General features: G+C 38.9%; 1 protein-coding gene across 1 annotated transcript in view; it reads left to right on the top strand.

The window, feature by feature from the left end:
* The first annotated feature begins 1,547 nt into the window (after positions 1-1,547).
* Positions 1,548-22,853, top strand: part of LOC112989675 (transmembrane 9 superfamily member 2-like) — a 34,229-nt gene continuing 12,923 nt past the window's right edge. The window contains exons 1-12 of the mRNA XM_026110991.2: positions 1,548-1,839; positions 2,281-2,348; positions 3,638-3,731; positions 5,410-5,537; positions 5,759-5,888; positions 8,140-8,267; positions 10,558-10,669; positions 13,423-13,502; positions 15,057-15,165; positions 19,083-19,215; positions 20,763-20,882; positions 21,060-21,117. Of these exons, the coding sequence (XP_025966776.1) occupies positions 1,723-1,839; positions 2,281-2,348; positions 3,638-3,731; positions 5,410-5,537; positions 5,759-5,888; positions 8,140-8,267; positions 10,558-10,669; positions 13,423-13,502; positions 15,057-15,165; positions 19,083-19,215; positions 20,763-20,882; positions 21,060-21,117 (1,277 nt within the window). The 5' untranslated portion in view covers positions 1,548-1,722. The remainder of the gene's footprint in view (positions 1,840-2,280; positions 2,349-3,637; positions 3,732-5,409; positions 5,538-5,758; positions 5,889-8,139; positions 8,268-10,557; positions 10,670-13,422; positions 13,503-15,056; positions 15,166-19,082; positions 19,216-20,762; positions 20,883-21,059; positions 21,118-22,853) is intronic.

The following is a 22,853-nucleotide window of genomic DNA, read 5'->3' as shown; positions in this document are numbered from 1 at the left end:
TCAATTCATGCCTTTTCACTGACAACCATAAAAATGAACACCTTAGAAAGAAACAGGAGAGGGAGACATTTCCATGAGGAGAACCCTTTATGCAGTTTTTTTGTAGCTTTCACCTGTAATGTCACTCTCTCAAATGGACCCTGTGGCGTTTAACAACAGAGCTGGATTTAAACTGCAAACCTTTCCATATGAAGTGCAGTAGTTTGGATCTCCCTCATGCCTAGCTGCATAGTTTCATCAAACATCTCGATCTTCTGGCAAGTTCAGTTCAAATATAAATTAGTTCAGTCAGTTCAAATATAAATACTTCCACGACAGCCTGCCCAAAGATCAATTCTCTGGAGAGCTACCAATTCATAGTTATTTATAGAAATTCAATACCTTTTGTGCATGAAACTCAGATGAGTAGATCAGAGCAGCACAAACCAATAGTTTCTGGCACGGATTTTGACCACTGTTTCCATACTGCAACTCCATGACCTGCTTTTCCTCAGTCATCTATTTGGGATCTAGTTGTGGCCATCTGTAGTTTAGCAATATAGGATCACAGCTCCCTAAGCCATAGCCGAGACCTGCCTGAAACAGCCACTCAATTTCTCCAGGTTAGGCTGAAAAGAAATATAAGAATTACTATCCCCCGCCTTCATTCGCCTGGTGCTGTCCTATGGAAAGGGCAACTCGCTGCTGATTGCTGAAGTGGGTAAAATGGTTTTACATGGTGGTTTTGCAGGGGTAATGCAAATGTAACGTCGGAGGTAGGTGAGAAAATGGAGAGGCAGGGGCTTCTAGATGGGAGACACAGAGAGGAAGGTAGAGGTGTTGTCTGCTCTGCAGTGACAGCAATGCCTTCACTGTAATGCGTCAGTAGCGAATATCGGTCTTGCCAAGAAGCTCAGCTTGCAGCCATCATTTGCACTTACCAAGCTTCTCAAACAGGTTTTGCAGCCAGCCCTGCACGCTCCTGCCATCGGTACCTGAACCAGCTAGCCCAGGGCTTGGCGTTACGGACACAGCACCACTGTGGCTGTGTCCTGGTGGAAATGGGCCACGAGGCCCGAAGAGCTGGGGCACATCCCACTTTTGTAGTCTGCAGACATCACTGACTGCTGAAGAAGATGTTAAAATGTCTTAAATTTTTAAGTTGCTGGGTTTAAAATAAGGGTTGCAATACAAAATCTTGGATTTCCCCTTCTGATTTCTGAGCTGGTAAGGTCTTATTTAAACCTTTCTCTGTTATCCTGGCAACTAGAAACTGAAAAGCGGTTCTGGTAAGAGTGTTCTGGTAAGAGTCACCAAAGGGGACTTTGGGGGAAAAAATCAGTATTTATTATGCACTGGATAGAAATAAGGAGTACTACAGAGCACAGCTGCGTGGAACCGAGTGTTAGCTGGGGTGCAGGGTGAGAGCAGAGGAGTAAGAGCCATATGCTTGGGAGAAAGCGCAAGGACTGAGGTGACAGGGACCGTCACCTCCCCGCTGAGGGGGCGGCAACAGCCCGCCCCAACGGCCGCCCCGGTGAACAGAAGCCGCCGCCGCGCCTCAGGGCGCCCCGCCCCAAAATGGCGCCCAGGCCTTCACCGCCTCGCAGCGCGCAGGCGCTACGGCCCCAGCGCCGTCGTGACGCCGCCGCTACCGGCCTCCGCCTCGGCTGAGGCCGCCTCCGCAAGGCGCTGGCGGCGGGTGTCGGGCCTCATGCTGCCTTCGCCCGTTCAGGCCGGAAGATGAGGCTGCTGGCGGCCGGCCTCTTGCTGGTGGCCCCTCTCTGCGCCGCCTTCTACCTGCCCGGCTTGGCGCCCGTCAGCTTCTGCGAGGAGGGCAAGGAGACCGAGGGCTGCAAGGTGAGAGCCCTCACGGGAGGCCCCGGACTGGTCCCCCCTCCCCGTGTGGCCCCATCTCCGGGGCAGCCGTTGCTGCGGGAAGTCAGCCTCCCCCTGCCGCCTTGCTGCCCGCTCCTCGCAGCACCCCGAGCTCCTGAGTTGGAGGGCCAAAACCCCTCCTGCTCCCGCTGAACTCTTCAGTCGGCGCCAGCAGGGTCGCCCACGGGTGCTTCCTTCTTCCCGGGCCGGGCGGGGGGAGCTGCCGCCTCCCGCTGCCATGCGAGGGCGGCTCTGGCGTGGCCGGGGCCTGTCAGGTCTGTGGTAACCGCTGCCTGCGGTGAAGTAGGCTCTTCTCAACTTCATATAGCTTCGTGCCAACTAATGACATGTTCTGTGTTTGCTGTACATCTGTTACTCGAGTTCTCATACGTTTCCTCCCCCCCGCCCCCTTCTCCATTTCAGTCCCTGATTGAGCTCTTTGTGAACAGGCTGGACTCGGTCGAATCGGTTCTGCCGTACGAGTACGACGCGTAAGTACATGGTGATCTGGAAAAAACATGTTTTCTGTTCTTCTTGGTGAACCGACATAATTCATAACTTGACATGCTACACGTGTGCGTTGAAAACTGTTTGTGCACCCGCAATACTGAAGAGTAAACCCAGTTCTTGGCGGCAGGAATGAAATACGAGAGGGTGCAAAGGTTGAGGGCTGTTAGCTGTGCCTCCTGGCCATCCTCACTCTCCCCTTATTGGTAAAGATGAGGTTTCTTTGTGAGTTTCTAATGGGTGCCTTTTTTGACCCCAGTTTTGGATTTAGCGTAGACTGCTGCATTTAAAAGTCTTTCCTGCTCATCAGGCCTAGGAAGGCAGGAGCTTTGTGTTCCTTGCTTGTGGCAAACAGAAGAAATCAGAAAAGTCCTCGTTACTTTCCCTTTTCCTCAAAGCTCTGTGTCTAATTCTTGAATGATTTTTCTTTGTGCTTCTTGCCTGTGAAAACTGTTACCTGCCTTTGGGGGTAGTTGTAGGCTTCCTAAACAATGATGCATAATTAATATGATTGTGAGTCTTGTTGTTGAGCTTACAAAAGAGAAAAACTTGCCAGTGTTGTAGCTCTTACTATGTGTAACACAGCAGTGACAAAAGTGGCAGAAAGACTGGGAAATAGTTCAAAAAGCCAACGCTGTCCCTGTTTGCATTTAACTTTACGGAAGCTAATGAATTTAGTTCCACACGCTGAGGCAAGATACTTAGTCATCAGTGACAAGTGGACTTCTTTTTTCATAACTTACCGCTACCAATTTGTAAATAATGAAGATCCAGAATGGTTACCTTCTCCCTTGTTTCAGAGTATACATAGTAGAAAAGAGTCACTGAATAGCATCTTGCAATATGACATGTTAATATTAACAGTACTTCCCTTCTTTGGAACATGTTTCATATAAATACTATTTATAAAGACTCTGCTAAGAATGGAGGATTAGGGTTTTTTTCTGTTTTTTTTGTGGGGGGGGGGGTGCGGAAGGGCAAGAGGCGAGAACAGTCCTTTGCATTATTGTTTTAATTGTCAATTGAAAAGGGCGCTTGGATTAAATGTCATGGGTTCTGCTAATGGTGCATCTTAGTTGAGATTGATGTCATATGCTGTATTGAAACATTTCTATTTTGATAAACTTTGCATAGGGAGTCAAATTTTTACTGGGCCAATGCACTGAAAGAAGCAAGAAAAATGCCATGTTAAGGGTATAACTTAAGATATTGCTTTAGGCTGATATTTACAGTTTTCTATCAATTAAAGGTAGTCTTTTCTACTTTTTTCCAGTTTTGACTTCTGTCAAGATACAGAAGAAAAAAGGCCATCAGAAAATCTTGGACAAGTACTGTTTGGGGAGAGAATAGCATCATCTCCGTATAAGGTTGTTTTATCCTTGAACATGATCCTGTTTAAACTTTACAGACATCAAAATGACAGCTGTCTTTTTGTCTCAGGATGTAACTGAAGAGTTCATGATCATCTATCTCTGTAATAAACAAAAACAACCCCCTCAAAGATGTCTTATGATGGCTAATTAAAGTTAGGCAGCTGAATCAGTAATCATTCTTCTTTCCTATTCCTCTGTGGTAGAGAAATCCAGCTAAACTGTATGTGAAACAGTTTTTGAACAACTGGGTTTACAGCCTAGCGTGTTAAGTAATCTGAAATCGTTAGATTTTTAGCTCTAGTAGAAGAAGCTGTAAGCTGGTGGTTCAGGCACTGTTTCTTATGCAATTTGGTTGTGCAACTTGCAGGGTGGGAAGGGGCAGCTAAATGGGGGCTACCTCCAACTTCTGTCTGCTTGCTCACAATTAACTTTTGTTGTCTAAATCTAAATTTTTCATTGTTGATGCCTATCACTTGATATCTTCTATAAAATAAAAATACAGAAGCATTTTGTAGGTCAGGTATAAAATATTCTTGCTTCTCATGCATTGCATTCACAATGACCAAAAGTAGCATCTCTCAAATACTGGTCAATTACAATCAATTTGGGGAAAATTACTGGCAGTAAAGGAGATATGGTCAGACTGTGGCTTGTGAAATGCTTGAAAGCTGTATGCTGTCCTGCTTTCCAGGCTGGGATTTGCTGGTGAAACTGCACATTTGGCTGTGTTTGTGTGTGAGGGTTGCTAGATAATCCAAATCTCTCTGAGGAAATAAAGCAACAGAGTTTCTGAGTCTATTGCTGCTCAGTCATAAGGGACCTAGTTACATCTTTTCGTAGGATTGTTAAGGAGGTGATGCCTCTTCCCATGTGTAGACTGCTCCTAGAAGTCTCTTCTTCCTTGACTTTTTGAGCTAATGTAGTTTTAACTCTTATGACTGGGGGCTGCAAGGCGCTTTTAAGTGTGTAGCATGATGAGTCATTTGGGTTAGGTACCCATTGAATAGACCGTTAAGTTTTATAACAATTACTTCCTTGAAATGGCTACACGCTACAGTAATTAAAAATGCTTTGTTATTGTTACCGCTTAGGCCTTGACTATGTTAGAATTTTCAGTCATGTTTTATGTTAGCTTATTAACAGCTAAGCTCTAACCAGGCTTTAGAATGCAAGTTTGATACACATATGTGAACACCTTTGTGTTAGGAAGTGTCGCGCTTGAAGCAGAGAAGTTGCGCAATATGTTGCATTTCAGCAGCATTATCCAATAACTTAGTCATCATGGGGAAATGCAGCTAAAAATTAACATGGAACATTTAAAAGGAGTATTGTTAAAAGCCTGGTGTAGCAGATGATGAAATTATGAAAATAAAACAAAATGAAGAAAAAAAGCAATACCTCTACTAATTCTCAAACTTTGATTGTCAGGGTTTATCTGAATATAATTTATCTGGCCTGTTGTAGGGATCTTTAGCCATGTAAAAGGGAAATGCTGATGCTGGATATACAGAATTCTTGAAATTTAAGTTGTATGGGAAATACTGGATTTGGAATTTTTATAGCAAGGAAGTGAAGCTTCTGGAAAAAAAAGTAAGCTTTACATTAAAAAAAGTCTAAAAAGACATTATTGTAGCAAAATTTAAGTTACTCTTTTTGTTGACTTTTGTAACAGTTCACCTTTAATAAGGCAGAAACATGCAAGAAAGTTTGTACAAGATCATATGACCCAGAAAACAATGTTGACAAAAATAAACTGGCTTTTTTGAAGAAAGGAATGCAATTGAATTATCAACATCACTGGTAAGTGAAGATCTGTCCTTGGACTTTTTTTCTGCTGTTCAGTTGTTTACATCATGTTAGTTATTTTCTAAGTGGTGACTTTTTTCCATCTGATAGTTGTCCTCTACTGTGCATCTTGTGGGCACTAATGAAAACTCTGTGTATTACATGAGTATTAAATGCCAGTAGGCAATAAGGTAGCTCTTTTTCTGAGGACCTGTTCTTCAATGTTTTCTGTCCAGGATTATTGATAACATGCCTGTAACGTGGTGCTATGATGTAGAAGATGGACAAAAATACTGTAATCCAGGCTTTCCAATAGGATGTTTTGTTACTCCAGATGGTAGAGTTAAAGATGCCTGCGTCATAAATGTAAGTGGTGGAGCTTTTTTAATTTAGTATAGTAGATGTAATTTCATTTAGAGTTTTAATTTTTATTTTCCTGAAAAAGAACAGATATCTTTGTGAACGTCAGAACTTGAACAGTGACAAAACCAAATGCTTCTTCCATATACAGTTTATCACTGATATACCATAAAAATTTATTCCTACAGAGTTTTTGACCAATGTAGTTGAAGCTATAGAACAACTGTATTGATGGCATCTGAATGCTTTGAAGGTTTGAGTTTTTGTTCTGAAAAAAGTTTCATGTGTATTCATTCTTGTACTTACTCGTTCTCTGTCCATAGGACTAAGACATATCTGTGGGCAAGACCTTCTTTTATTTCTTTGAGAAGCTTTCCAGTGAGCATCTAGAAATGAGCACTGCATTCTAGTTGCAAAAGTTGTGTAGCACAGATTACAAGCCAAATTCCTCTGGATTTTCCCAGGTGGCTGGAAAATTATCAAACACAGCTGTGATAGGGGAAAGAATTATATTGACAATTTGAGGTGTGTCAGTCATCCCTGGAGTTGCTTGGTGAACTAGTGCCGTTTCGTATAACAGTGATGTTCAGTTTTATTTCTCCCAGGATGAGGGACTGTGCTCATCTCCTCAGTGAGAGGAAGAGCTGTCGGCTCTGCCACATGACTTACTGCTCAGTTGATTTACTTGTATTCAGTAGGTCTGATGCTTCTTGGAAGTGCTGCATTTATCATGCATGTGCAGATCAACTGCTATGCGTGCACAGCAAGTCTGCCTACAATCTACTCCCTGCTTGGTCGCTTCTCAGATTCCCTAGAAAGAAGGCTGTTGAAAACGTTCTGTGGATTGAATAACCTGTTTTAGTTAGGTGTTCAACTATAGTACTTAGTACGTGGTGTTATATTGTTAGGGCTATGGGGAAAGTTGTTTGTAGGTTAAACTGACGCTGGTATGTTGTGATGGAAGCTAGCTAGTACATGGGAAACGGTTTTAGCAAAGTCAACAGCTAAAATGAGATTATTTTTTTTGTGGGGTCTTCATGTGTAGCAATGGTTGAACTTTCTAGTGAGTGCTCAGAAAGCTTGTATTGTATATCCATGAAGAGCTATACAAATAATGTATGTTAGTGGTGGGTAGTGTGGATGCTCTGCCAGAGTAGCTGTCATATCCAGAATCAATTTTTGTTTACACAAAATGAATGTTACATGGCATAGCTCTCTAGGAGCAATTGTTACATGGGCAAGAAAGCATGTATCACTCTGGGTGACTGTCTTATCTCTGTGCTGGAGTCATGGGAGGTCATCCTCTTCTTTAAAACTTTAATTATCTCTTCTGGAATATATATTGGGTATATTTCTAGAAGTGGGGGGGAAAGGGTTGTTACTGTACAGATCTAGGACTATAGTACATCCTCACTTTTATGCAGCTAATGAACTGTGCTACCTTTTCAACTGTTACTTTGGAATTACAGAGAACAGGTCTCTGAAGACTGAGTTATAATGGAATCCAGATAATTTTAGCACAAGACAGTATAATGTTTTGGTGGAGGGCAGGACAGGAAGGTTATATGGCAATTTGAACACAGATAATTTAAATGTTTTAAAGACTGTTCAGGATAATCACAATTCAAAAAAAATTTTTTTACTTGGAAACTTAATTAGCAGTCTGTCATCCTAGTCCCTTAATTCAGAGTAAAGTTATAGTCAAAATAATTTAACAATGACAGTGTGGAGGAGAAGAAAATTCAAGTCACCCTAGTCAACTCAGGTGTTACCTGTTATTTCGAACATGAGCTTTATGTAGTTCTTCATAATTCCATCTCCTGGGAGAACAGAGATGGTGAAGCAGAGTAGCTATTGAAGGTGAAGTGTATTCTCTTGAAGCAGACTGTGGTTTGTAAACTTCAGTAGTTGGAGTGTCTACCATGGAGTGTGTATGTCAGGGGGGAGCAACTATGAGTCTGAGTTCCTTGTACCTTGAATAATGGATCTTTGAATCTGTTTTGGCAGCTTTTTGTTGTAACTTTACAAAAATGATGTCAGATGCTTTTAAATCTTACTAGTAATGCAGATGTGATATTTTAATAATTTTGACTGATACATATGTGGGTTTGTTTTTTATAAATAACATTTATGTGAACACTGAAGTATTTTTTCCCCCTTCTTCCTTGCTCCTTCATGTGACAAGTCTCATTTTGTCCTTGACCACATTGTGCCCTCTCCTACTGGAGAAGTTTTTCAATCTCTTGGTATTTTGTAGTCGGAGTTTAACAAGAAGAACACTTTCTACCTCTTCAACCATGTTGACATAACAATCATGTACCATAAAGGGAAGGATGAAAACTGGCCTGATGCAAGACTGGTGATGGCGCGATTGAGACCGCAAAGGTAACTGCCTATTATGACAGCAGGTACTAGTAGGAGGGAGTCTTAACAGTAGTTACAAACTTAGAAATGATACTGGGTGTAATGTTGATTTTCTGAGGAGCTGGTTGTTCTTAACTGTGGTAAAGCTTTCAGCATACTGGCTCACAACTGGGCTTATATTTACGAAGAACAGTTCCTTGGCTGAGGAACATTTGAAAAGCAAAGTTGTATTATGTTTACAATGTCCATTCCGATGAGGAAAAGCTGCTTATGCAAACTCTTACAACCTGACATAAACAATTAAAACAAGTTTTCTAATATTTTTAGAGTTGCGTCTAGTTGTAAATTAACAACTTTCTTTTAAAAGGCATTTTTTTTCAGATACACTGACAAACATCCTTTAACTGGGTGACAGTTTCCCACATCATTTCTCTTAGTCTTGCTGCACTGCGTATTGAATGTACTTTCTTTGTACAAATGTACAGTCTTTGCGCAAATGTACGATGTTAGTTTGGATGCTGAGGTGCAGATGAAATACCAAATTAATACTGATATTCAAAGAATCTAAGCATCTAAGAAGAGTAATACGCTTTCTTAAACCTTAACTTTTTAGTTTCTGCACTGCTGTGTTGACCAGAGAGGAGTTAAAACCCTTCAGAGATCAGGAACAGACTTAAGCAATTATTTCACTTTGGCCCCCGTCAGACTGTTTTTACAGAGTTTGTGCTTACTTGTATTTAAAAACTGCAGGTCATTTGTGCAGTTTCAAAGTAGGTTGCTTTTTTTCCTAACTTAAACTCTTCCCTCTTATCTAGAGAGATGATGTTTTTAAATTACATGACAACAATTATTCAAATCATACAGACATGCTGTATGGTGCCACATGACTTGGGTATAGTGCCTTGTTTTTTCAGTTGCAGTGATGTGGTGTATTTTCAGTGAATTAGGCTTCTTATATATGTTTGTTCCTGCCCTTTTCACCTGCTCCCAGATGGTGGCAAGAAGATTCTACCAACCTTCCCCATTTTAACCCTTTATCAGTTGCATATTGAATGGTTGAAAAACAACCGGGATAACTTGCTTATTCACCAGTAGTGCAGACCACAAGGGGGCACGGTTAGGTTGCACATAAAACCTTAATTTTTGTTCTTTTCTGACTTGGTGTTTTGCTGTGCAGCTTTGAAAGTCTCCTGATGGAGTATTTGTGTTTGGAACACCTTAGCTCTTTAATGAAAGTTTTTATTGCCTTGTGGCTTGGCCCAATTATTAACATATAATACATATAAGGTAGAATTATTTAGCTAGATTGGATAAGTACACCTTGACAAAAGGGTAGAATTATTTAGCTAGATTGGATAAGTACACCTTGAGAAAAGGGTATGAGAAGGAAGCTATTTTCTATTGTTATAGGAGATTCATAGGAGTGAATTCAAGAAAACCTTAAGGTTTCTTGTTTTTTTTTTTTTTTTTTTTTTTTTTTTCTTTTTGTGCATCTCCGGCTGCAGTATTTCTACGGTCCTGCAGAGAAGGATTTGCATGTGTGGAATTTATAGTGCTGCTCTGAATTACTATTTTTTTTTCCAGAGTACACAAGCCTGAAGAGGGAGGATATTAGACTACTTGTATATTAAGGGAAAATGGAAAGGTTCTCAGTCACTTCTGTTGCCCTAGTTATAAATAAATAAATAAATAAATAAAATGAGACACCCCCAAATCCATCAAAATGAAAAACACCCTTCCCCCATGACTCTTGAGGGAAGGTGAGAACCTTTTGGAGATCTGTAAGAAATTCCTTGTCTTCCTTACTGACAAATACACTGAGATTAAGCCCCTCTACAATAACGCAATCTTGTTAGAGATGTGGAGGGAGATATGGTGGCAGAGAAGGGGTAGTTTGTGTTAAAACTTACTAACTTACCAGTTAAGGATTTCCAAACTTCACAGCCCAGTTAACATAGCAGCATATTAGCTTAGGACTTCCCTCTGATCATGGGAGAAGAGTGAGTAGGGTGAAACCACATCCTGTGGCCTTTGAGGTCTGTTACCTCTGTCTCACATGCTTAGCAAGCAATTTATCTATCATGTTTTCACCTACTCAGATTTCTGGGAATTTATTAATGGAGTCTAGGAGAGTGATCTAAGGCTGCAGGTCTCTAGGACTCTTCCCGTGGAATTTTTTAGCTCTCACCATGAGTGCTGATGAGAGCTAACATTCAGTTCTGGTGTGGCTCGAGGACTTTTACAGAAATTCTGAAGTGTGTGTGTGTGTGTACACATCTATGCAAATCTTATTTAACTTTTTTTTTCTTAGCTACAAACATACAGATGAGAACAACTTGAGTTGTGAAGGTCCACCTATGGAGATTCCTGGAGAATTCAACAGTAAACTGAATTTGATCTACACTTACTCTGTGACATTTGAAGTAAGTATCTTGGATCTGTTATACAAAAGTGTAATTCCCCAAAAGAATGAGAGCCAAACAACTGAATGATTTGGTAATAGTCATAATTGGATTAAGGCAGTGTAAATTGCTTGAGGACTGTCTTGTAAAACAGTTTCCTTGATCTGTTTGTTTTTTCCCCAAACCATTATGTTTCCAGTAGTAGAAGTTCAAGTGACACTTGAAATGTATAAGTAAAGAAGACTGCCTGCTTCCTTCCCCCCCAGCATCCAGTTTCAGACAGGAAAGCATGCATCTTTTTTCCCCTTTTAAACTACATCCCTGATTTAGAAAATTCAACAGCATGGTTCTCCATTATTATTATCAACTTTCAGGATTCTGTGGGTCTAATGATATTCTCAAACTTTTCCTGCAATTGCTGTCTTAACTGTCTTGTTGACAACCAGGTCTTTTTTGACATAAGAAAACCAATAAAAGAAATGTAGCCTTCAGTTTTGCTCTATTACCCATTGAAAATTCAGTAGATTGAATAACTGGAAGAGTTGCCTACCTTGAGGTACATTCTACATTTTCAGAGTTCAACTAGGGAGATGTGAGTCTTATCATGAAGAAGAAATATTTATATAATACTAAAGACAAAAGTGTCTCCGGATACTAATTCAGAGTAAGCATATTATAAAGCTGTTTTTCTAGTGGAGTTGCTGTTTTTGTCTCATTCTGAAGTGCTTTTATTTTATTCGCTAGCTTTTTGAATAGGTGTTTGTTGTTTAGAGTACCATGCTTCTTTCAGCCTGTTATAACTCTAGAAAGGAGGAAATCAAGGTTACTAGCAGCTGGGTTTTTACTCAGCCTGGAAAGTCAGCCTCCTGTGGGGTGAGAATAATTTGGTTTGTGCTGCTTCAAACCTTGGTGCCTCCATTCCAGTCTGTCCTAAAAGCACTGTTGTTTTTGTGATGTAATACACCCATCTTCTAGGATCTGGCCTGAGACCACCAGCTTATTTTGCATAGGCAGCCAAGCAGCCGTCATATGGTAACAGCTTTCATTCTACCAAATTGAATTTGATTTGAACCAGTGACCTTGAGGTGCAAGGCTCTATATCCTGTTACTTTTCCCTTGAGACATCCAGTCCTCCTTAGACTCTCTAATTCGACTACATGAATGAGCCTCCTGTCTATTAATACTAATGTCTAAATCTTGATGATATATTGCAGTTCATAATTGCAATGTGAACTTTGTCCAGTTATTCACAAAATGTGCTATGCATATGTACTATCTGTTGCCTTTTTCTTTGTAGTAGAGTAGGTAAGTTTTAATTGCAGTGGGTTCAGGTACTTCCAGCAGATGGCACTGTGTACACCTTAATCACTAGATATTTTAAAATTGACTTAGTTTTCTGTTACGCTTAAGCCTTGATTTGGAATGAAAGAATATCTGATGTGTTTTACTTTTTATCAGTAGTTTCAGAATAACTTATAAGGGGAGTAATTACCAGTGAAAAATATTTGTAAGGGAAAAAGAGGAAGACATTAATTTCAGCAAGCTTGAATGCATAAACCAGTAAAAGGAATAGTTGATTTATGGTCCTTTCTAATATGGTAGCTGCCTTTTGATGAAAAAGCTATGATGGCCATTTTAATTAGTTATAGTAGGCAAGGTGTTCAGCCCTGAGTGCGTGCAAAAATATAAACAGCTGCACCTCTTGCGTTTAATAGAGAAGTGCACAAAAATGTGAGCATGTGAGCAGTGTGATATTCAGATAATAAACTGTAGAGCCACACTTCTGAAAACCTGTCCCGACTAGCTGTGAACTACTGATCAAACTAGGCTGGTAACTTCAATGAGTAACTTCAGGCAATTTCAGCCTCTTACCTGTGTTGGTGCAGTTCTTCAATGAGTTGTGTTTTTTTGTTGCAGAACGCTAATTCTAACTTTAAAATTCTAGGCAATAGACAATATAGTCTAAATTTGCAGAATTAACTAACATCTGGTGAATAAACTAAGAAGTTCAGCAGAACTTCGTTCCAGTCAGGAGATTTGATGGCAGGACAGTGAACATGCAGTCCATGAGACAAGCTGGTGGAGGACAAGGTTTGAGGGTCAGAAGGAATCATTACTTGTACAGCACTCATGTGAAATGTTTGGAGGATGAGATACAAGAGGATGAAAGCCTCTTTTGAAGGTGAAAGTTGCTGAATGATTTCTAGGTATTCCTGTGAAGGATTTAAGACAAATCACAGTTGTCTGCCAGGAATCATGGTGCAAAATAAGTCTGTATGAGACACCATCATGGTGAGGGGGCAAGGAACTCTGTGCTAAATACATTAAAGAAGATGAGAGAGACAAATTCCAAGGGAAACTAGAACATATTCATAAAGTGTGTTTAACAAAGCTGAAGTTGAAAGTTGACTGTGGTATGTTGGGAGTATCTTGCAGTGATTGCATGGTTGTTTTTCAGCCTGCATTTGGGAGCTGCAGGCACCTGCATACCACATCATGGAGAGATGAGGCTTAGTGAAGCCACAGAAGTCACAGAGTTGAAGGTAGAAGGTATGGATAGGAGACCTCAGCAAACTTGAGATATTCTTTGAGAAGGTCAAGAACTAAGAAAGACGTAATGCAAGAGGGAAGTTTAACATCCAGGGCTGATACCAAGCTTAGGCAGAAATGTTGAATGGAAGGTTTGTGGAAGAGATCTTATGTGTTTATTCCCTCTCAGAGACTGCAACAAACTTGTACTTGTTTTTATTCATTGATATTTATTTTCTTTATAGGAAAAGAATAATATTAAATGGGCTTCCAGGTGGGACTACATTTTGGAGTCCATGCCACACACCAATATCCAGTGGTTTAGGTAAGACTTGCATTTATGAAATGACTAACTTTTGCAAGGGAGCACAAAGACTTCTCATCTGTGCTTCTAGGGATATGTAACTTCTGCTGTGGTAAAACAAAGTCTGTTAGTTTTCAGGCCAGTAAACTTTCTTGTTTCCATATGTGGAATAACTTTTATCAGTCTTAGTTCTCTTGGGAGCAACTGTAGTATTGCATTTCACCAAAGGAATGTACCATTAGTATCCAAAAGGAAAGCAACCTCTATGGTTTTACTTTATCATCTCTACTCTGTAGAACTTCTGAGATGTTGCTGCTGCTTTTCAGTGTTCTTATTATTACTGTCTGGCTTTCTTCAGCTTCCAAGTGAGAGTTACATATATACAGTGGCTGTTTTGTACTCAGCGGCTGCTTACAGTAAAAAGAAGGGTTTCTTTTAAAAGATATATATCAAAAGCTCTCACTTATTTTCCTCTGTACCACACAAATGGTAAGCTTATAATTTGCTATGTAGAAATTATAACATTTAGCAATATAAAGTGTTTGAAAAGGGTAATCTGATTAAATATGTGTCCACAAAATACTAAATGATATGGTGTAGATTTGATTGATTCATAGGTATAGAATCTACTTGACAAACTCTGCTTTGGGAGCCTTAGCTTTCTCACTGGGAAAACTACTTCTGAGCTTTATATGGAGGAAAGTTACCAGAGTCTGCGGTTTTTGATAAATTGTAACTACAGTCCTGAAGAAGCAGAAGAGCATGGCTGTGGTATGGTGTTAGTTTCCAAGAGATTCTCAGCAAGCATCTATCTTTACATATAACTAACATTCGGAAGCCAAATTCACTTCTAGGAACTATTTGTGCCTTTTGCCTGTTTCTTTTTGTTGTTGTTTCCCATTCCTCTCCACCCCCACTCCTATGTCTCCTATGTCTGTCTTTTTTTTTTTTTTTTTTTTTTTTTTTTTTTTAATCTTGCCTTTGTGTCCTCTCTTCTTATGGAACTTCTGTCCTCTTATGTACTGAACATCCTTGCTTTTTTTCATAGTGCATCGTCTTTGTGATGTTGTAAACCAACAACAGAACTCTTTTTCCATTGTTATCACTGCTTCATGGTATATGGCCCAGACTCATGTGATTAGACCCATTTAATTTAATGGCACTGTTTTTCTCAGAGTTTGCGAGCTTTGACTGTCTCAGCTTTCATTTCCAATTGTGCGCTATACTGTGTATCATTGCGTTCACTCCAGGACTGTTCTGGAAGCTAGTGTTTAAGAGAGCATTTTAAATCTATCATAAATAGACTGTGCAGGCTAGCAGTGCTTGACGTGGAAAATGAAGACATGCAAACGTAACTGTCTTGAGAATAAATAGTACATCATAAAATACTGTTCTTTTCAGTTGTCTATATCTAACAAATCGTGAAGGTACATGCTAAAAAGTCTAATGGAATGGCTTATATGAAATCTGAGTATCTAAGGCTATTCCTCCACCTGTACGTGTGGTATGAGTGGGAGTGCGTATCCTGAGATCTGAAAAAATGGATTGAAAGTTTTACTTTTTCTTTATCCACAGTATAATGAATTCCCTCGTAATTGTTCTCTTCTTATCTGGCATGGTGGCTATGATCATTCTGAGAACTCTTCATAAAGACATTGCAAGATACAACCAGATTGACTCTTCTGTGAGTAAGACTTACAGCTTTTATAGGAACACATTTTCTAGCAATAATAATGTCTATTGATTAGTTTTGAATATGATATAAAGAAATACATAACTCTCAAATTTGATACATGTGAAAAGATTTGTGAGTTAAAAGTAGCTTTACTACTATTTCATTTTTTCTAGTGGCAATAATGTATTTGTATGTGTGACAGTCGTAGTTCTTTAGCGTCATTTTTGAACTTGTAATATGGAAGGACAGACTTCAGGTTTATGAAGTGTGTGGTGACTCACAAAAAATTCTTGATAGTGAACAAACTCATATTTAAAATGCAAGTGCCTTCATTCCAAGGTCTCAAGCAAGGAAAAACATTTTTTTTTACATTTGCACGGTATGACAACAGCCAACATACACTGCAGGGATTTGAAATTCGAGGGAAAGAGTTCTGGTAGTGGTTCACCATCACGATGTGATAATTGCTCCTGACTCTTTTGGCTGCACGATAGAGTCTGTCTGGATAGGTAGTTGGTACTATGACACTGATCTCGGCAGCCAGTGTGTCATTTATGATGACCTGGGATTACACGCACAGTTTTCTGTCATTGCAGTGCTATTTTGAAGCCAGGTTTTTATGGCCTTAGCATGGGAGCTGCACTGCAACCATTGCAGAGATGTCTACAGCTTAGAAATAAAAACTTTGCTACCCCTTTGACATATATTTGTCTCTAAAACTGCATTTCAAGGTCTATAAACAACCAAACTTGTGAAGAGCATAGATATTTTTATTGATAATTATGTCTTCTCCCCTGCCCATAAGGGTCCAGGCTTAAAACTGCTGCAGACAGATATTGCCCACATCTTAATGAACCTGTGTTAAGAAGCTCAGTTGTTGTAATTTTTCCAATATGTAATTTTTATGTAATGTATATATAAATGAATCTTTTTTAAACACAATTCTTTTGGTAGCGTCTGCATCAAACTGAGGGTGGCCTGCCTTTAGTGACTGAAGCTTGTTGCCATGTGGCTGAACTTGTTGCTAGTTCTTTTGAAATACATACTCCTTAAAAATGGAAAGGGAACAAGTCCCTGCAGTGACTTGCTGCCTTGGTGCAGGAGAGTATAATTAACTCTGAGTGAAAAGATTTGACCAGTAGGCTGTGAGTAAAAGACTGAGTAAAAATTGACTCTTTCTAATTGGTAAAACTGCTATCTGCAAGCCAAAGATGAGAAATAATGTCAAATACTACAAAGGTTTGAATTTCTACTGGTGTTCCTGTCTATCTAGTTAAAGAAATACTTTCAATATGAAACATTTTCGTGCATTTTAAACTAAAACATCTGAAAGTACTTTTATTCTTATGGGTTTTTTTGATATTTAATATCCTTTGTTAATGCAAATCCAGACAGTAATTAAAGTGGAAGAATTTTTCCACATCCTTTAACTGATCATTTTTGTGAAGCTCCTCTTTGATCTCTCAATTAAATTATGTTCACTATCTTATACTGTGGTGTCTTTATTAGTTGGTCATTCTTAATGTAATAAATACCATGACTTGTAGAAGCTTGATTAGTTTTTACGGGTAACAGTGGGGATAGGTGTGACTTTCAAAAACAGAACAAAAAACCCACACACTTCTTTCTAGTTTCTTGCCAGTTGTAAAAGACTTTTAAGATCTACTGTGGTTAAAGGATTTTGATTTACAAAGCTGTGAAATAATTGTGGGAAAAAAGACCTGGGTTGAGGAAGCTACATTGAAACAAATTACTGTCTCACAGTTAGGGAAAGTTGGTGCTTCCGCTCAAAAACAAATAGATGCATGAGCATCATGCATGAATGTGGTCTTAGTATGCATGTTTAAAGCTCAGTTAATACCAGCTGGTTTTTAGCATAACATAATCTTAGTGAGAAATGCATTAATGAAGTGTTGAGAGATTGTAAGAGTACACTTAAGATTTTATGACTAAGAGAAGATTTCTGAATTAAGAGAATGCATTTTAATTTCTTAACAACAATGACAACTAAAACTTTTTTTAAATCTCTGATTATGACTTTGAGTGTAGGGTGCTTAAGTCTTTAATAAGATATTTTGAGAGCTAGTCTAAATTGATGGATAAGATGTGGAGTACTGCAGGTGTGCAGTAATTGCTAGGTAGTTGGTATTAAATGTCTGGTACTTGTAGATGCAAGACTTCCATTATAAACAATGCATTGGCTCTGGTACCCCTACCAAAGTTTGCATTGTTTAAAAATGTGGTAGCAAAAGTTTTGTCGTGTTACTTGGTACCTTTTGAAAAGTGTGTGTTGGACTGTCTCTATATTGACGTTTACAAAATGGCATTCTTTATTTTGCCTGGCTGGTAATGAGACCTGCAATGATGATCGAAGAGAAAATGATTTTTTTAAAAAAAAAAACAAAAAACACCCCCCCCCAACTATTGTCTGCACCTGTTACAAAATATGCTTTAATTATACAAATAATATGAAATTGGACATTTGAAAATTTGTTTGTAATTTTTAACAGCAGTGATTTTTAGCATATTAGGCAAGAAAAGTATTTTAGATTTTCCTAAAATATTTTTGTAACTGTAAAAGGAAGCTTCTTACTTGGGTTAGTCATACAATTCTTATCCCCATCTTTAAACTCTAAAGGTTAACAATATAAAATACTACCTAATTCTCCTAACAAAAATCTGGAAAATACTCTTGACTCTTAGCTGATGGACTTGTAATGGAAGGGCTTATTAAAGTTTCAGTCTTGAGAAGAGCACTCTGGCCTATGGGCCCATGTAAGGTAAATCAAGAGTCTCAAGCTGTCCAGCTTGATTCCCTCATTTTTTGTTTAATCAAGATATTTACTATGTAGTTGTACATTTTAAAGTTTGTGTTAAAACCCTAGGTGGGTTTTGGGGTAGTTCTTTCCTGGAAAAGCACATGTACATTGGAATTAGTGTAGTTTCCTCATACCTAGATCCCTGGTACCAATTTTTTTGCAGGTGCAGATTTTATTGAAGTGTCATCTCATGTTTAGAGGACAAATTTAACTTTCTTATATTAGTACATCTCAGATTTCTGAGAGTGATTTCTTGTCAACAAAGCGCAAGCAAAGGTACCACCATGGAGAAAATGAAGATATAAGATAAAAGAAGTCAGAGAATCTGTCAGAAGTTAAGCTATACTGTGTCACTTGCTCGTTTGGTCTGGCTTCCTACTTGCCCCATTTCTTGTGTGCTGTGATTCTAGTGTTAAGCAGTCCAGTGACCTATATGCAATACTCTGGGGCTGAGTCAAACCTGCAGCTTTTAACTGTGTAGGGCGAAGTGTGGCATTCACTGGGTTTTGTTATTCTTGTTGAAGGGAGGTGTTTTGTTTTGAGCAAGTTCTTGGTAAAGCTTTATTCTTCAGTAGTGGTTCCTTAGTACTGCTGGAGTGGGGATCCCTCCCCCTCCATCCGTTCCCCTCTCAGCAGTGGGGCAAGGAGTGCTTAGTGACTTGTAGGGAGCAGACCTTCTCCTGGAGTAGAGGGAACAGACCACTTCATTCTTTTTCAGTGTTGTTATTGAGACTGATATGTTTTCTAATGGAAGCAAAAAAAGATAAATGTTTGAACTAGATCGAAATGCTATAATCCAAGTTAAATTAACTGGAATGCTTTATCTGAGTTTAAATTTAGAATTATGTTGCATGGTCTTGGCTAATTACATTTTTTTTTCTCTCTTGCTCTGAAAGATGAAGATTTTTGTGCTAAATACTGACTTTTTCTTTCAGTGAACCATTAGGGGGTTGTAAAATCAATGAGTGATGAATCAGTGTAATTAGTCCGTCTTTGGAACTAAACTGAAAGTTAATCAAACTTTTACTATGTATTTCACATCTTGCTTGTATTAATTCACTACACCACTATGTATCTTTGCTAATGACACTGTTGATTTTTATACAGGAAGATGCCCAGGAGGAATTTGGCTGGAAGCTGGTTCACGGAGATGTGTTTAGACCTCCAAGGAAGGGAATGTTACTGTCTGTCTTTTTGGGTCAAGGAACACAAATTTTCATTATGACATTTATTACTTTATGTAAGTAACTTTAGCTTATTACAGTGATCTGTTTATAGAGTAATAGTGTAAGAAAGATGCAGCATTATGCAAGAAATGGTAGAAGCCTTTGGGAAGTGGAGTCCTTCCTGTAATAAAGGAAGATGTTAATCCTGTTTCATAACAATGATCTAGTTTCAGTAATGCTGTCGTAAGTGGTAATGTTTAGAACGTTGTGGTCTGTGGACTAATTCAGGTTCTTTATGATTGTAGAAATGAAGCTTCCTTGTTAAAAGCTGCTTTTAAAAAAACAAAAACAGTTTTTGTCATGCTATAAATTATCTCAGGATCCAATAATACAAGTTCAAAGACATCTAATCAAAGCTTTACTGTTTTCAGAGCACTTTCTAATACATTTGACACAACAGCCTGCAGTCATGCTGAAATAAGAGCTAGAATGCATGCCAATGAAATGATACTGACACAACGCTGAGATAAGGTAGTGAGCTTGCCAGGAGTAGATAGATACGTATGTGATATTGTAACCTGCCATAAGTCAGTGTTTTGTTGCATGTTGTCTCTTAACATCATCATTCCTTTTCTTACTGTACAGTAAAATTGGGAAGTATGCTGATATTTATGTACAAAGGAAGATTTTTTTTCAAACTGCACTTATTTTTTTTTCTTTTTCTATCCAATATCATCTTTCAGTGCTATCATAGAGCCTCTCCTTTTTTCTGTTTATTATGTGATGCTACATGATTAATATAAACCTAACCTTTTGTTTCTGGGTAGACTTGTCTTTTGTTATAGATCGCAGCTCTTTAACTTACTTTTAGCTGCAATGGTTTCCTGTGCCACCAGAGTGGTAGAGGAAGGAATTGGAAGACGAATCCTTTTTGCGAAAAGGAAACTTTCCCCTAGAGCTCACTGACAAACTTTTTCCAAGAATCTCTCTGGGTTGGCCTCTACATTAGTTCATACTCAGACAGCCTTCTTTTAATAGGTTTATTTTCAAGATAGCACATTATTGAGGATAAGTGTTGTCCATCATAGCAGCTGGAGCCTTTTTTGGAATTTCAAGCAAATTCTAAAATTCATACCCTATCTTTACACTGATTTTTACCCTAAAGAAAAAAACCAACAACTTAGATCTGTCAAAGTTTTTGGCTTCTCCAGACCTACTGTTCTTAGATGTCCTTTATGCCACATAATAAACCTCTGTTACATAATGTGTTTGAGTTGTGACCATGTATGTTTACAGGAGCACTGTAGGATCTCAAAAGCAGATTTTTCATCAGGAAGTTTGGTTCAGGCTCATTGTTCAGCCCTGTGTGGGGTTTTGTTTTTCAGTTTTTTAGCTACAAGAAACTTTCCCCTTAAAAGATGAGGTGGAAATAACGTAGTCCTTTCTTACGAATTAGGCATTGAGGTTAGGGGTATGCTCATGTGATGGGACATATGAGAGCTTATACGTAGTATCTTCATTTGAATATCTGCCAGTGAAAATGATAAACCTGTACAGCAGTATTTGTTACAGGGTAATTTGACGTGTGTTAACAAATGACTAAATCTTTTTGTATCTTTAGTTCTAGCTTGCCTTGGTTTTCTTTCTCCTGCCAACCGTGGTGCTTTGATGACCTGTGCAGTTGTATTGTGGGTCTTATTGGGAACTCCAGCTGGTTATGTGTCTGCTAGAATGTACAAGAGTGAGTATACCCATTTGTTTAATATGACACAGCAGGTTAAATTCAGAATTGCTGGGCTTAGTATAAGCCTCAGACTGGAGCTGATATCTCAGATAGCAAATCTGCTGTTTGCTGTCTTACTGCAAAACAGTTGGAAAAAGTGCTCAACTTGAAATTGTTTTTACTTTTTTCCCTCAGCATTCAGAGGCGAGAAGTGGAAGACAAACGTTTTGCTTACAGCTCTACTTTGCCCTGGGTTAGTATTGTTTCCCCTCTTTCTTCCTTTATTCTTCAGTATGAATTAGTCTGAGGTAGGAAGGAGGGGAAAAGAGTGAATTATTACTATGGTGCTTGTTTGTGGGGTTATTTTCTTTATTGCTCTCCTAACTGCTGTTCCTTTCATGTGTAGCCTGTCTTTTGAATATAAAAGAAACCAGATTTTGATGAATTTGAACCTAATACTCTAGAACATAGCTTCTTAGCATCCTGTTTGTTTTATAATCAGCTGTGGGGGTAGGAGGAATGATGTGACTTTCTCTTGCAAGGTAGCATCACAGCCTTTGAGCACCAGTGCGCTAGAACGTTGGGTATAATGATGGGGTAATTTTAATTTGGTACCACAGCACTGAGTCTGCTCCAGATAATCCTGTCTTAACTATTAATAGGAAGGGTCAGTTCATTAAGTAGTATGTAGTTTTGTGGTAACTTTAGCATGTCTGTAGTGCTTTTCTGTAAACAGGAAGATGTCCTATTCTCAAAGTTAGTCACAACATACCTAGAGTTGAGCCTGGAAACTAACATGGGAGATGTGAGTTTAATGGGGATATCTAAACCGCAGTTATTGTTTCTAAGCAAGATAATTTAGTTAGTGCTGCACTTTTCTGTGTCTATTGCTGCTGAGCTAACAATTTTAAAACAGCATGGGTATCTCTTTACCTGCACTGAAGTTAATGTTGACAGCCCTGTAGGCAGAACCTCTATTACCTTAGTTATAGCATCAGTGTTTTCTCTTACCTAACTTATTGAAAAGGATATAGGAGGCATCATTTAAAAAAAATTTTTTTGAAGGAAATGGCTATGTGCTGCTATACTGAAAAACACCCTGAAAGGTGATAAAAAGGTTGTTGCTTACGAAATGTAATGTGGGGGCTCTGTATGGCTTGTAAATGAATATGAAAAATCTCCTTTAGAAAGCTTGGAAATCTGGGTTCTCTTATGCCTTGAGATGTGAATGTTCTAAAATGTACATATTTTTCGTTGGAATTGTGTTAAAGGTAACTTAAAGTGGTCCTCTAATGCAGACAGCTGCTCCCTGGAAGTGTGGTTTGCACTGTGTGTTTGAAGGACAAATGTGTAGACCACGGCAGCCTGGTCATTTCAGCACTCTGGGTCCAGTTTTGGGGCACCTCAATACACTTTTTTTCTGGATTCTTGTAATATTTATCTCACAGAGCTAAAAACTTCTGGCTTATGAGGCCTACTTCAATGGCAAAGTCAGAGTATAAAGGTGATGAGCTGCATGGAACATCTTATCCTCTTCCATAAGTTGTAGGTACAGAAATAACTTCTAAATGTAATGTGCTGCTTTTGGTGATCTTGGAATTCTTGTTAGCGACCTGTTACAAAATGTTGCTTAGGAGGGCTTATCTTCAGCATTACAGCTCTGTTTTTAATAGATAATAAATCTTCTCCAAATTATCTGTTTTGGATTAAGTTTAGTGGGCATCCAGGGGAGAATAATGCAGAGATTCTCTTAAGCTAGTTGTAACTTTATATAAAAGTAGGCAGTGTCTTTTTTCTGAGATTGGTATCATGTTTATTGTAGTGTTTACAGCCAACACTGTTGTGCTTGAGAAGGGTTGATAGCTCTCCTACCTTTCATTTTCTCATAGCTCTCATGACCTTACATGCGAATGAGGTCAGTATAAAGGAGGAAACAAGCTAATTTTTCTGCAAGCCTTCTGTATTTCTAGGTTGCAACCTTGGGTACGT

Source organism: Dromaius novaehollandiae, chromosome 11 (genome assembly GCF_036370855.1).
Source record: "Dromaius novaehollandiae isolate bDroNov1 chromosome 11, bDroNov1.hap1, whole genome shotgun sequence".
Lineage (NCBI taxonomy): Eukaryota > Metazoa > Chordata > Aves > Casuariiformes > Dromaiidae > Dromaius > Dromaius novaehollandiae.
The sequence above is the reverse complement of the archived record's forward strand: the minus strand, read 5'-3'. Positions and strand labels throughout refer to the sequence as shown.